We start from the raw sequence: 14253 nt of genomic DNA on the forward strand, positions 1-14253 counted from the left end.
CGGGAAATGGCCTTTTGGGAAAGGGTGAGCTGAAAAAGCTGCTGTCTCGGCACTTCCAAACCACGTAGGAGCTTCACAGGCTCTACAACAGCGTGCTGTAGAGCCTGTGAAGGTATATAGAAGGTATAGAAAGTATTTGCCTTCTCTTCGTTACAGTTACATCAGTTTGGGCTTAAAGCAATAGGTCAGGTCAGCTTTGGCCTTTGGATTTGTTTTAAAACAATATAAGGGCAGTCGAATTTGCTGTTAAACGGAAAACTCATTTCACAACACGGCATGCTGCAGTAATGGGCATTTTTCAAGCTCCTAGTCCCACCTTTTTTAAAATTCAATACAGTTTGGGGGAAAAGATGGGCTGCGTTGGGATGGTTTTTCTCCAGGAACCACCATCCCAGCAGCAGGCGGCACAGCCCCCCGCAGGGAGCGGACGGCTGCCCCCAGGGAAGAGGCTCCTGGCATCCCTGTCTGCCCAAAATCAAATAAGATCCATGGTGCCTCCGTGGGAGCGACGGGCCCGGCCGGTCGCTCTAGGGCCAAGTGCAACGGCACCTTCCCCTTGGCTCGGAGGCTCCCCTCCACGCCGCCGAATTGCGACGTCAATTAAAAGGGCCTGTTTATTTCTGCTGGCATCCAGCGAGGATCCTGGGGGCTGCCCTGCCGCTGGAGGTTGCTCTGCAGGGCTGTCAGTCCGGGGAATTAAAGTCCATTAAAAGGTCACCGTTCCCCACGGCTGCCGCTGGCGAAGCTCCTGTCCTCTCAGTGCCGCCGCGCCAGCCTGGCCGGGCGCCGGGGCGCAAGGGATGCCCCCGCCCCAGGCCCCCCCCCCCCCAATTATTGGTGCTCGGGCTTCTCCCCGTGCAGGCAGCTGCCTGCCTGGGGAGTGCAGCCGGCAGCTCTGCCCTCTCATCCCTTCCCCAGTGAAGGGCGTGTGGCCGTTGGTACCCCAGGGCTTACGGACGGGGCTCAGCCACCGCAGGCTCTAAGTGGCAAGTAGTAAAAAATGGGTATTGCCATTAGACAGCTTTCTCCTGCTAGTTACTGGGGGAGCTAACGCTGACGGGCCCAGGTTTTAAACGTATTTATGAGTCCCACAATGCCTTTGCCCCCCGGGGACGTCTGCTGTGCCATCCCCTGCTTGCAGCACGCCCCATCGCCTGCCTTCGTTAGCCAGCAGACAAATTGCTGACGAGCTGCAGAGGTGGGTACGTGGGGCAGCCCCCAGCCTTCATGCTGGGCTGGCTCCCAACGCTGCCCAGAGCTTCTGCATGCTCCCTAGGAGAGGATTTGGTGGGGAGCGAGGGGAGCGGCTCTGGAGCCACCCGGGTCTGACGCCGTGCTCTCCCTTGCCCGCAGGACGGGAGCAAGCCTTACCCCCCGGACCTGTCCCGCAGCCCCCAGAGCCTGAGCGACACCGGCTACTCCTCCGACGGCATCTCCAGCTCGCAGAGCGAGATCACCGGCCTGGTGCAGCAGGAGGAGGAGAAGCTGAGCGGCACCGGGCTGGCCGGGCAGAGCCCCCCCAGCCCCTCCGAGCTCACCAAGCTGGAGAGCAGCATGCGGCCCCTCCTGGAGGGCCGTGGCGCCCCGCCGGAGCCTGCTGAGAGCGACAAGGGCTGCCCGGAGCCACGGGAGGAGCAGCGGCAGCGGCAGCGGCCGCGGTACCTCTCGATCACCCCCGAAGCCTTCGACTCGGACGAGGAGCTGGAGGACATCCTGGAGGAGGATGAGGACTCGCTGGAGTGGGACAACCGGCGGGAGCGGCGGGAGAGTGCAGAGTCCTCAGATGAGTTCGGCAGCAAGCTGCGGCACGACTACGTGGAGGACAGCAGCGAGGGGGGCTTCTCCCCGGTGCCCCCCCAGCCCAAGGGCCGGGAGGCAGAGGCGAGTGATGAGGAGTTCATGCGGAGGCAGATCCTGGAGATGAGCGCAGAGGAGGACAACCTCGAGGAGGAGGAGGAGGAAGGAGGCTACGGGCACGCCAAGTACGGTGTCCCCAAAGCCGGACAGAAGGCCGAGGCGGAGAAAGGCAAAGAGCCAGTGTCGGCCAAACGGCGTGGGCCGCACGGCCCCAGCAGCCTGTACAAGGAGGAGAGGAAGGAGCTGGAGGCGGCAGAGGGTGACGACTTGAGCACAGCCCAGGGCGGGCTGCGGCGCTTCAAGACCATCGAGCTGAACAGCACGACCGGCTATGGCCGGGAGATGGAGCTGGGCCAGGAGGGGGACACCAGCCTGGACCGGGAGCCCGAGCTGGAGATGGAGAGCCTGACAGGCTCCCCTGAGGAGCGCTCCCGGGGCGAGTACTCCTCCACCCTGCCGGCCACAACGCCCAGCTACACCTCGGGCACCTCGCCTACCTCCATCTCCTCCCTGGAGGAGGACAGCGACAGCAGCCCCAGCCGCCGGCAGCGGCTGGAGGAGGTGAAGCAGCAGAGGAAAGCTCGCCACCGCTCGCACGGCCCCTTGCTGCCCACCATCGAGGATTCGTCCGAGGAGGAGGAGCTGCGGGAGGAAGAGGAGCTGCTGCGGGAGCAGGAGAAGATGCGGGAGGTGGAGCAGCAGCGCATCCGGAGCACAGCGCGCAAGACCAAGCGCGACAAGGAGGAGCTGAGGGCCCAGCGGAGGAGGGAGCGCTCCAAAACGCCCCCCAGCAACCTCTCTCCCATCGAGGACGCCTCCCCCACTGAGGAGCTGCGGCAGGCGGCGGAGATGGAAGAGCTGCACCGCTCCTCTTGCTCCGAATACTCGCCCTCCATCGATTCGGAGGCCGAGACCTTCGACGCCGTGGCCTCCAAGCTGTACAAGTCAGGCAGTGAGTACAACCTGCCCACCTTCATGTCACTGTACTCCCCGACGGAGAAGGGGGAGAGCGGCCCCAGCCAGCCCGCCAGCAAGCCCCTCAAGAGCGCCGAGGAAGCCTACGAGGAGATGATGAGGAAGGCAGAGATGATGCAGAAGCAGCAGGTCCAGCAGGCCCAGCCGACCGTTTCCTACAGTGACACCTACCAGCAGGTCAGCTACCGCGGCACTGAGGGCCAGAACGGCTTCGATTACCAGTACGCAGAGGAGTACCGGTACGACGGCAGCCCCACGCGCCCCTCCCAGCCCAGCTACCCGAGCGCCCTGCCCAAAGCGGGAGCGGTGTATGAGGAGATCCTGCAGACCTCGCAGAGCATCTCCAGGATGCACCGGTCCTCCTCCTTCGACCTGGCCCTCGAGCAGGCAGAGAAGGCGAAGGGGCAGGAGGAGGCGTATCAGGAGAAGCGCTTCCTCAACGCCGAGAGTGCCTACGCCGACCTGATGAAGCAGAACGGCGGCCCACTCACCCCCGGCACCAGCCCCACGCAGCTCTCGGCTCCCGTCTCCTTTGCCGGCCCCGATGGCGGCGTGGGCAAGGCCGTTCCCGACGTCCGGGTCACGCAGCATTTTGTGAAAGAGGGGCAAGACCTCGCCAAGCTCCAGAGCGCACCAGCAGCGCCCAGCCCAGCGTCCAAGGCTGCCGCCGCTCCTTACACCTACAGCAAAGGTGCCAGCACGGTGACGACGGCGGCGGGCGGCCCCGGCAGCGGGCTGAGGAGCTACAGCTCCCCGGCTCTGGAGGCCCCATCTGTAGCCAGCAGAAGCTACAGTCCGGTGAAGAGCACCGTCAGCTACGGCTCGCAGACAGAGGACGCCGGCAGAAGCAAGGCGGCAGTGGAGATCAGTGTGCAGACGGCCAGGGAGAAGCTCCCGGCCGCCGGCGACGGCAAGCCCCCGCCACCCAAGACATATCCCTTCTTCAAGAGCTCCAGCCCCCCGCTCTCGCCCACCTCCCCCACGCAGAGTCCCACCCGTGCCACAAAGGCCACGGCAGAGTTTTCCACGCAGACGCAGAGCCCCCTCCTCCCCTATGAGGGTCCTGTGGCCGGCCCCGCTGCCTCTTCCCCCATGGTGGCGCAGGGGACGCAGACGCCGCACCGGGCGGGCTCGCCGCGCCTGACCCGGCAGGCCTCCTCGCAGGACGCCCCCTTCATGCTGATCACGCTGGCAGCCGACGCGGCCAGCCAAACCAAGCCGGCCAGCTCCGGCTCCTCGACGTCCCCCACCTCATCCCCCACCAGGCCGAGCCGGCAGCTGCTGGCACACGGCTACAGCCAGGCGCCGGAGCCGGAGCTGCCGCCGGCTGCCTACGTCAGGGCACAGCCAGTGAAGGAGCACACCCAGAAGGCACCCGCCGTGACTTCAGCCGCTGATGGCATTGCGGGGCTGTACAGCTGGGGAGCACTTCCCGCAGAAAACATCTCCCTCTGCCGCATCTCCTCCATCCCCGGCACGTCCCGGGTCGAGCCAGGGCCCAAGGCGCCGAGCACTAACGCCGTGGACTTACGGACCGCGCTGAAATCTGCCCCCATCATCATAACGGACCAAGGCATGGATCTCACCTCCTTGGCCACCGAGGCCCGGAAGTACTGCCTGACCTTGGACCACATCCCGAGCCGGCAGTCCACGGCCATCCAGCCCTTAATCATCAACCTCAACGCCCAGGAGCAGCCCCATGCCATCATCGCGGCAGCCAGCACCGCCGGCCTGGCCATCGCCTCCCCCGTGCTCCTCTCACAGCCCAAGCAGCCCGTGGTCTACGGAGACCCCTTCCAGAGCCGGGTGGACTTCGGGCAGGGGACCGGGAGCCCAGTGTGCTTGGCACAGGTGAAGCAGGTGGAGCAGGGTGTCCAGACAGCCACTGTCAGAGCCGGTGGGGTGGCCGGCGGCAAGCCCGAGCCCGCCGCTCCCTCCCAGACCAAGTTTGTGAGGTACGGCATGCCGGGCCAGATGGTGAAGAAGGACGTGCTCATCACGCAGACCGGCGGGGCGCAGAATGTCGGCAGCCTCCCGCAGTCCTTCCCGCCGGAGCCGGGCTCGGAGTTGTACCGGGCGGTGCCGGTGGAGCTGAAGAGCCAGAGCCCTCTCCTTGCCCTGGGCGGCAAGAAGTCGCAGGTGATGATGGTGCAGATGGAGGAGGCAGCGGCCGGCCCAGTGACCAAAGTGCTGAAGGAGGAGCCGCCGGCCAACGTGCTGGACCTCACGGGCGTGAAGCCGGAGAGCCAGGTGGCCTGCTGCGACATGGTCTACAAGTTCCCCTTTGGCGGCAGCTGCACCGGCGCTTTCAACCCCACCTCCAAGATGCTGGAGAAGAAAGCCGGGGAGGTGGCGGCACCCAGCCGGAAAGCCAGCGGGCCCCTCTATGGCAGCCGTGAGCCAGAGTTGCCAGAAACCTTCCCCTACCGGGAGCAGCCGGCCCCGGCACCTGCACTCTACGAGGAGCAGAAGTTTTACCCCACCGGTGCCTTCGGCCGCCTCTACTCCTCCATGTCGGACACAAACCTCTCCGAAATCGGGATGAGCTACTACCCCACGAAGGGGGATCAACCCTTCCCCTCCCCGGCGGGCGATGCCGCCGTGGACCTCAGCACCATGAAGCACTCCTACAGCGTGGGCTTTGCCGAGGGGGGTTACCTGGGCCAGGGGCTGCAGTACGGCTCCTTCTCCGACCTCCGCCAGCCGGCGGAGCTGCTGGGCCACCCGCTCCCCATGCGGAGGTACAGCTCGGCCTCCAACATCTACTCCGACTACCGCTTCTCGCCCCGGGGGGACCTGGCCAGCTTCCAGGAGTCCAGCCTGGCCCACTACAGTGCCACCACGGCGCGCGAGATCAGCCGCATGTGCGCTGCCCTCAACTCCATGGACCAGTACGGGGGCCGGCACGCCAACGGCCCCGACCTGCTGCCCTACGGCCCCGGCACCGGGCCGGGAGGCACGGGGCGGCTGGCGGCTCAGCAGCAGGGCCCCGCGCCCCCCAAACCCGGCGGGATGTACAACCCCACCTTCCCCGAGGCGCGGCAGGGCTTCGGCAGCCTGACACAGTACAACGTCCCCGGCGTCCGCCTGGGTGCCGTCCGGCAGATGTTCCCTTCCACCGCCACCGTGCGGGCTGCCGACGGCATGATATACTCCACCATCAACACGCCCATCGCCTCCACGCTGCCCATCACCACCCAGCCGGCCTCGGTGCTGCGGCCCATGCTGCGTGGGCTGTACAGGCCTTACGGCCCAGGCGGCGTGGCAGCAGTCCCGCTGGCCAGCCTGGCCAGGCTGCCAGTCGTCACCCCTCGCGTCCCGCTGGCGGCACAGGGCCTCTACCGCTACCCGGCACCCGGCCGGCCAGCCCCGGCGGCCTCGCTGATGGAGACGCCCGTCTACCTGGGCAAGCCCGTCAGCACAACACCGGCAGCAGCGGTGGCCGCCGGCCCTGCTCCCAAAGCCCCCACCGCCCCCACCGGCGGCTTGCAGAGAGCGGAACTGGCAGGAGCCGCTCCCCGTGCCGAGGGGCCGGCAGCACCGGCAGCGGGCAAGGAGGGCGGGCAGGTGGCCGCGGCGCCCAAGGCACCACCGGATGGGGCTCAGCGGGAGGAGCGGGAGCGCGAGGAAGAGCGGCAGCGCAAGCAGCAGGAGCACGTGCTGCAGCTGGAGCGGGAGCGCGTGGAGTTGGAGAAGCTGCGGCAGCTGCGGCTGCAAGAGGAGCTGGAGCGGGAGCGCGCGGAGCTGCAGCGGCACCGGGAGAAGGAGCAGCTGCTGGTGCAGCGGGAGCTGCAGGAGCTGCAGTGCATCAAGCAGCAGGTGCTGCAGCAGCAGCAGGAGGAGCGGCACGCGCAGCTGGCGCTGCAGCGGGAGCAGCTCGCCCAGCAGCGCCTCCAGCTCGAGCACATCCACCAGCTCCAGCACCAGCTGCAGCAGCAGCTGGAGGAGCAGAAGAGGCAGAAGAGCGCCTTCCCCGCGCCCGCCGAGCCCGCCGCCCGCCCACCCGAGGGGCCTGCCGAGGCGCCGCGGGGCCCGCCGCACAACGGGCAGGCATGGCCCCTGCCGGGCCAGGCGCTGCCCGAGGCGCCCGCTGGTCCCCGCTACCCCACACCGCAGCGGCCGCTCAGCAGCTCGGCCTCGGACATGTCGCTGCAAGCCGAGGAGCCTTGGGAGCCCAGCCGGGGCATCAAGAAGAGGAACTCGATGCCGCGGCTGCGGGACGCCTACGAGAAGGAGGCAGTGCGGGAGGCCTTTGCGGCGAGGAAGACGGCGGACAGCAGCGTGCAGACAGACGAGGAGGATGGCGAGGAGCGGTACCTGCTGTCGCGGCGGCGGCGGGCGCGGCGCAGTGCCGACTGCAGCGTGCAGACAGACGAGGAGGACAGTGGGGAGTGGGAGCAGCCCGTGCGCCGCCGGCGCTCCCGGCCCTCGCGGCACGCTGAGGCCGGCGCCGAGGGCAAGCCGGAGGGGGCGGCCCGCGGCACAGCCAGCGTGGGCATCCAGACCATCAGCGACTGCTCGGTGCAGACAGAGCCCGACCAGCTCCTCCGCGTCTCCCCCTCCATCCACATCACCACCCATGACCCCCGCGTAGAGATCGTCAAGTATATCTCAGCCCCGGAGAAGACGCAGCGGGGTGAGAGCCTGGCCTGCCAGACGGAGCCGGAGCCAGCCCCCCAGCCCAGCATCGTGGTCCCCCAGCTGACGGTGCCCACCACCATCCCGCCCTACTCCACCAACATCCAGATGGTGAGCACGGGCCCCCTGGACCCCCACGCCGTCCGGCAGCAGACCCTGGGCAAGTTTGAGAAGAAGAAGCCGGATCCCCTGGAAATCGGTTACCAATCCCACCTGCCGGCCGAGTCCCTCTCCCAGCTGGTGACCCGCCAGCCGCCCCGCTCTCCCCAGGTCCTCTACTCGCCCGTCTCCCCGCTGTCCCCCCACCGCCTCCTGGAGTCCTCCTTCGCCACCAGCGAGCGGCTGAACAAGGCTCACGTCCCCCCGCAGAAGCACTTCGCCGCCGACTCGGCCCAGCGCCAGCAGACGCTGCCGCGCCCCATCAAGACCATGCAGCGCTCCCTCTCCGACCCCAAGCCCATCAGCCCCACTGCCGAGGAAGCCGGCAAGGACAGGTTCTCCCTCTACCAGCACCCACTGCTCCCCAGCACCCAGGTACGTTAGCACGGGGAACCACCTTTCCCTCGGGGAGCGGCCCCAGGAGGCACCTCGGGACTTTTTGGTTTCATGAGCGCTATGGCAATCAATATTTTAAAAGGCTGGCTTCCCACCGCAGCTGATGGCAGCCGGCGGGCACGGCCGCAGGCACCGGAGCCGGGAGCCGGTGGGAGGCCCTGGAGCCCCACCGCCAGCGGGCGGGAGCTGCTGCTGGGCGACAGGACCAGGGCTGTCCCCTGCCCCAGCCGGCTCCCCGTCCTCTCCTGAGGAGCAGCCGCCATGCATGGCTCCGCTTCGCCTTGCGGCGGCTCTGGCTCCCACCTTTGCCCCCGCACACCGCGGTTGCCTTGGGCTGCCACGCGCCCCACAGGGAGCCCCGGGGCAATTCCCGGAGCAGCAGCAGCCGCCGGCTGCTCCCCCGAGCCCCGCTGCCAAGCGCCCGAGGACGGAAAGCAGTTTTTGCAGCGGGCAGCGGCACGCACGCGGCCGGCCTGGCACTTGGCCGGCTGCCACCCTCGGTAATTACTCACGGAAAACGCCCTGCCTGTTACTTCCATCCTATTTATTGTGCTTTTACATAAATGCCGCCGCCTCGGTGTGCGGGGTGCGACACGTGCGCAGCGGGCCGCCTCGCCGCCACCCCGGGGCACGGCAGGAGCTCCATGATGCCTGGTGGGGGGGACATGGGGGGACACCCACCCGCACCCCTGACCAGGTGTCCCTTGGCTTTGCAGGTGGGGGGGCTGCAGTCGAGCCCGCTGGCGCGCAAGGTGAAGCGGACGCTGCCCAGCCCGCCGCCCGAGGAGCCCCACGTGCCCCTGGCCAGCCCGGCCACCCCCCAGCTCTACCTGAGCAGCCTGGCGCCCAAGGCCACCGCGCCGGTCACCAAGGCCAGCTTGCTGAAGGAGCTGGACCATGACCTGAAGCTGGTGGAGCATGAGGCCACCAAGCTGCGGAAGAAGCAGGCGGAGCTGGACGAGGAGGAGAAGGAGATCGACGCCAAGCTGAAGTACCTGGAGCTGGGCATCACCCAGCGCAAGGAGTCGCTGCTGAAGGAGCGGGGCGGCGGGCGGGACCACCCCTACCTGCGCTGCCCCGGGGACCGCCGCGACTACCTGTCTGACAGCGAGTTGCACAGCCTGCGCCTTGCCGCCTATGACGGCGCCGGCCTGCGCCCTGCGCCCGCTGGGCAATACCCCGACTTCGCTGCCCCCTCCTACGGCGCCTACCCGTACCCTGCCCCGCAGGGCCCTGCTGCCTTCCCACCGGCACGCCTGCAGCCCCCCCAGTACCCCGCGGCCAGCACCTCACAGGATGGCTTGCCAGCAGCCCCGCTGCCCACCTTTGCCTCGCCCGGCGCCTTCCCGGCCCCCAGTGCCACGTACCCGGAGCTGGGCGCCCCGGGACAGCCGGGCTTCCGGCCCCAAAACCCCTACCAAGCCCCGAGCGCCTTCGCCGGGGTGGCCACCGTGCCAGTGGCACAGCCCACCCTCTATCAGAGTCCAGCGGAGATGGCCGGTGGGCACCAGAAGCCGCGGCAGACCTCACTGGCCGACCTGGAGCAGAAGATCCCCACCAACTACGAGGTCATCAGCGCAGCCACCAGCTCCTCTGCCATCCCCGACGTCACCTTCAGCGCTGTGACGGCGAGCAGCGGCTACGAGCAGTACAAAGCACCCGAGGCCCGGCCGGCTGAGAGAGTCAGCGTGGCGCAGGGCCCCTCGGCCAGCTTCTCCTCTGAGTCCCTCTACACCAGCCTGGAGCAGAACATCCCCCGTAACTATGTGATGATCGAGGACATCAGCGAGCTCACCAAGGAGAGCCCGGCGGTGGAGGGACAGAAAGCGGAGCCGGTGGGCACGGGCGCCGATGGCCGCCACAGTAGAGAGAAGAGCGAGCTGGGGGACACTGAGGGCTCCGGCCGGCCCTGCTGCTACACCAAAGCTGAGGAGGAATCTGAGGAGGACATCTACGACCACCACAGCCCTGACCATCGAGGGAAGAACAGCTACCACCGGGGCGGAGAGAGCAATGGCAGGGTGTCGGCGAGCTCCGCTGGCGCATCCTACTACTATGGGGATAGCGAGTACCGGCACTCCTCACGGGTAGACAAGCACAGCTCCGGTGCGGCACTGCCGAAGCATTCGTCCAAGAATCTGGCGCCCGCCGTCGTCTCCTCGAAGCGCAGCAAGCACAGGAAGCAGGGCATGGAGCAGAAGATCTCCAAGTTCTCCCCCATCGAAGAAGCCAAAGACGTGGAGTCAGACCTAGCCTCCTACGCGGCGACGACCTCGGTCAGCAGCAGCAACGTGGCCTCCAGGGCTAAGAAGCTGCAGGAGGAGATCACCTACGGCCTGAAAAAGAATGTCTATGAGCAGCAGAAGTACTACGGCATCTCCAGCCGGGATCTGGTGGACGAGGAGGAGCGGGTCTACTCTGCCGGCAGCAGAACCCGCTCCTCCGGCTACGTGGTGGAAAAGTCCTCCAGCCGGGAGGCAGGCGGCCGGAGCAAGTCCTATGAGCGGGAGGGCGCGGAGCGCTCCCAGAAAGGCAGCTCCAAGCCCTCGTCCCTTGGCATGAGCCAGAGCCGCGGGCGGGCACCCATCCGCACGCAGCCCTCGGAGGAGGAGAGCCCCGTCAGCCCCCTGGGGAAGGCGGTGGGGGGGTCGCGTGCCATGGGGGGGCCCGGCCCCCAGTCAGCGGGGGACCCCTGCTCCCAGTTCTGCTCCAGCCACTCATTGCCTGATGTGCAAGAGCACATCAAAGACGTGCCAAGGAGTCACTCGTACAAGCACGAGGAGGGCTACGGCATGGACGATGCCCATTGCGTTGTCTCGGACAGCGAAGGTAACGGCTCCCTGTGGTGACCACCCCAGAGCATGGCGCTTCCCCGGGGCATGCCTGTCCGCTCGTACGCAGAGACACTCTCACCGCCTCAGTTTGCTTGACACGTGCCTTCCTCCCCCCCCACCCCGGGTGTTCGGTGTTAGCCGGTCCCACGCGGTGCCCCACCGCGCCGTGCTGCGCCGCGTCCCGTCCCTGCCGGCGCGGGCTGTCCCCCGTGCACGTGCCCGCTGCTTGCCTCTCCCACCTCATTGCATGGCTTCCGCCCGGGCGGCCTCGAGCGAGAGATTGACTGTGGTTTGTTTTTGGTTTCCGAAGCCTATCATTTGGGTCAGGAGGAGACAGACTGGTTTGATAAGCCCAGGGAAGCGCGGGCAGAGAGGGTCAGGCACTACGGTGGCCACTCTTCCTCGCAGAAGAGACCCCCGGTTAAGCACACCTACCACGACTACGACGAGCCCCCCGACGAGGACCCATGGCAGCACGATGACTACCCCCAGCACCGTGAGCACCGGCACCACGGGGAATACGGGCGCCACGCTGGCACCTCCCGGCACACCGGCGACGAGCCCCCACGCCGCTCAGCCAAGCAGCACTCGCGGGAGCCCGGCCGCCACGAGCCCCGTAGCCACGGGCCGTCGGCTGCCCCCAAGAAGGCGCAGCAGCCCGAGCCCCACATGCCCACGTCCTACGGCCCCAGCTCTGCCGAGTACGCCGCGCCGTCCCGTCCCGCTGCTCACCACCACGGCGCTGAGACCCCCAAGGCACCGAAGGCCCTCCAGCCGCACGGGCCGGCCACCCCGGCACCGAAGCCAGAGCCCCTCCTGCACCCGCAGCAGCCGGCGGCCAGGCAGCAGCAGGCAGGGCAGCAGGCAGCGCGGCAGCAGCCGGTGGCACGGCAGGCTGCCCAGACGGCAGGCTCGGTGCAGCCTGAGGCGAGGGGCAGGACACAGGGACCCCCGTCATCCCGGCCACCGCAGCAGCAGCCGGGGCCAGCCCAGGTGGCAGGGAAGGCACCGGCCACAGTCCACACGCAGCCGGGCGGGCACCCGCCACCGGCGGTAAGTACGGCCTTGGCCAGCTCGGCTGCCTCCCTGCCCCACGGCTGTGCCCGGGACCGGCCTGGCTGGCCGCGGCAAGGGGCTGGCAGGGGAAGGGTTGGGGACAGGAGCTGTGTAGCCCACCCGTGTGCCCACCATGGCTGCCCCTGGGTGCTAGGGGAACAGCCATCCCCTCGAGGGCACTCGGGAGGGGACATCCCTGCGCCCTGGATCCCTCGCTGCCTCTTTTGGGGCTGCGGGGCCATTTTCCCGCAGCGTTTGGGGGTTTTGGTGTTGCTTCCCAGCGCGGGCCATCCCGGGAGGATGCTCTGCTGGGAGGGCGAGCCCTGAGAGCGGTTTTCCCCGTTCCAGCCAAAAGCGGAGCAGACGGATGCATCCAAACCCGCAGCGAAAGCGCCACAGCAGCCGGGGAGAGGGCCCGCCGTGCAGCCCCTGGGGGCAGCAGGTCAGTGGGCCCAGTGGCACGGTGCCATCCCGCCATGCGCCGGCTGCCTGGCGCTCCGGGGGTTTGGCCGGGCCCGTCCCCTGCTAACGGAGACTTCGTTTGTCCCCCAGCAGACGGCAAGGCCGGTCCGAGGGCGGCCGGCCCGCGTGGTCCCGCCGGCACAGCAACGGGGCAGCCCGGGGCAGAAGGAGAGAGCGTTTTCTCCAAAATCCTGCCGGGAGGGGCAGCGGAACAAGCAGGCAAACTGACTGAAGGTGAGGGCTGCTCCCGGTGACGCTCTTCTGCCCTGAGGCGGGGTCGGGTGCCACGGGAGTGGCCGGGAGCAGCCGGCGGGATGCAGTGCTCCCATGGTTTGGGGCAAAAGCAGCGGTTTGGGGGCCAGGGGCGGCTGCGCCATCCTGATGCCTCTCCCGGCTTCCCCACAGCGGTGTCGGCTTTCGGCAAGAAGTTCACTTCGTTCTGGTGAGAGAACGGCACAAGGTGAGTGCAGCCGGCACCGGGTGCTGCGCCGTGGGCTCTCCCTGCCCTGGCCGCGCCTGATGCCCTCCCGCTCCCTCCTGACGCAGGAGCTTGGGAAGCGAGTGGAGATCGAGTCGTTGCAGTGGAAAAACCTATGAAGAATCCAGTGAATTCAGCACGTGGCGCCGGACTCTGAGTATAACGGTGAGCGTCCCGGGGCAGAGCCGTGCACCGGTCCCCTCCGCCACGCCATCCCCAGGGCTCCCGCGGCACCGCTGTCCCCCCTGGCACCCACTGAGCCCTGCCCTGCCGCGCTCCCAGCCCCCAGGGTGAGAAGGCCAGGGTGCAGCCCCGACCCCTTTGTGCTGGGCCACTCGTCCCCATGCTCATCCCCCAGCACCAGCCCCAAGCCAAGGCGTGGGGGCTTTGGCCTTGTTCCCCGGTCTCGGCAGCGCCACGTGGGCCGATGCCATGCGGATGCCGGTGCAGAACCCGGGTTTGCGGGGAAGGTTTGGGCAGCCCGAGCTCCGTGCCGGGAGCCCGTCCAGCGCGTGGGCGGCGACAGCTGGTCCGCTGGCAGCGCCTCTTGGCTCGCCGCCGCCCGTTCGCTCGGGCGGGCGCTGCCGCTCGGCGGGGTCCCCTCCGCAGGGACGTTGCCGCTCGGGCTAACGTCTCTCTCTCTGTCTCTCACAAGCTTTTGAAAGCAGGGCGATCCTTGGATGCTGGACCAAACGGCGGCTGAGCAGGGGCCCGGCGGACGCCTTGGAGCGGGCGCCCCTCACACCTGGCGAGCAGCTCCGGCACGGCACACGGCAAGCCCCGGCGGCCGCCCCGAGGGGATGGGCCTGATCCGGACCGTTGGGTCGGGCCCCGTAGGTGGGCTGTGGCCCTTTCTCAAGATTATACGCAGAGTTGCTCCCTCTGAACCCCAGCTCTGGCCTCTTCATAGGTTTTTCCCCCCCGTGAGCCGAGGGCTGGGCACTGCGGGTGCCGCTCCTCCTTCCCAAACCCTGTCCACCCCACCGGGGCCGTCCCCGCACCCCCTGCACTGCGGCCCGCTCCCAGCCCCGCCGGGGAGCTGGAGTGCGTCAGCTAGGACCTAACACTGTTTCACTACCGAAATACGAGGCCATAGGACTCTGACAGGCGGTGTGGCCGGCCTTTGTCGACTCGGCCGCCGGCCAGGCATGCGTCCCAGCACGCGGTGCCGCCCCGAAGCCATCGGAAGCATTGAAAGGGCCGCGCTCGCCCTCGCCACGCAGCCAGCGCGCCCGCCGCCAGGCACCCCTTTTCTTTCAAGAACAGCCTTAATCATCCCACTTTGATTTCTGTGTATACCTCATCCACACCGGGGGGGGGCACGGGGCGTCGTCGGGGGGGGGTCCTTTTTTCTCAGTTTCTTTGGGTTCATTTTATTTATTTTATTTTATTTCTGAA

General features: G+C 67.8%; 1 protein-coding gene across 1 annotated transcript in view; it reads left to right on the forward strand.

The window, feature by feature from the left end:
* Positions 1-12823, forward strand: part of BSN (bassoon presynaptic cytomatrix protein) — a gene marked incomplete at both ends in the record, with an annotated part of 87609 nt that extends 74786 nt beyond the window's left edge. The window contains 6 exons of the mRNA XM_082004711.1: positions 1354-8004; positions 8742-10854; positions 11170-11912; positions 12264-12357; positions 12468-12611; positions 12783-12823. Coding sequence (XP_081860837.1) covers positions 1354-8004; positions 8742-10854; positions 11170-11912; positions 12264-12357; positions 12468-12611; positions 12783-12823 — 9786 coding nt within the window. The remainder of the gene's footprint in view (positions 1-1353; positions 8005-8741; positions 10855-11169; positions 11913-12263; positions 12358-12467; positions 12612-12782) is intronic.
* Positions 12824-14253: the final 1430 nt, after the last annotated feature.

The sequence above is a fragment of the Phaethon aethereus genome (genome assembly GCF_964289735.1).
Source record: "Phaethon aethereus genome assembly, chromosome: 11".
NCBI classification, from domain to species: Eukaryota; Metazoa; Chordata; class Aves; order Phaethontiformes; family Phaethontidae; genus Phaethon; species Phaethon aethereus.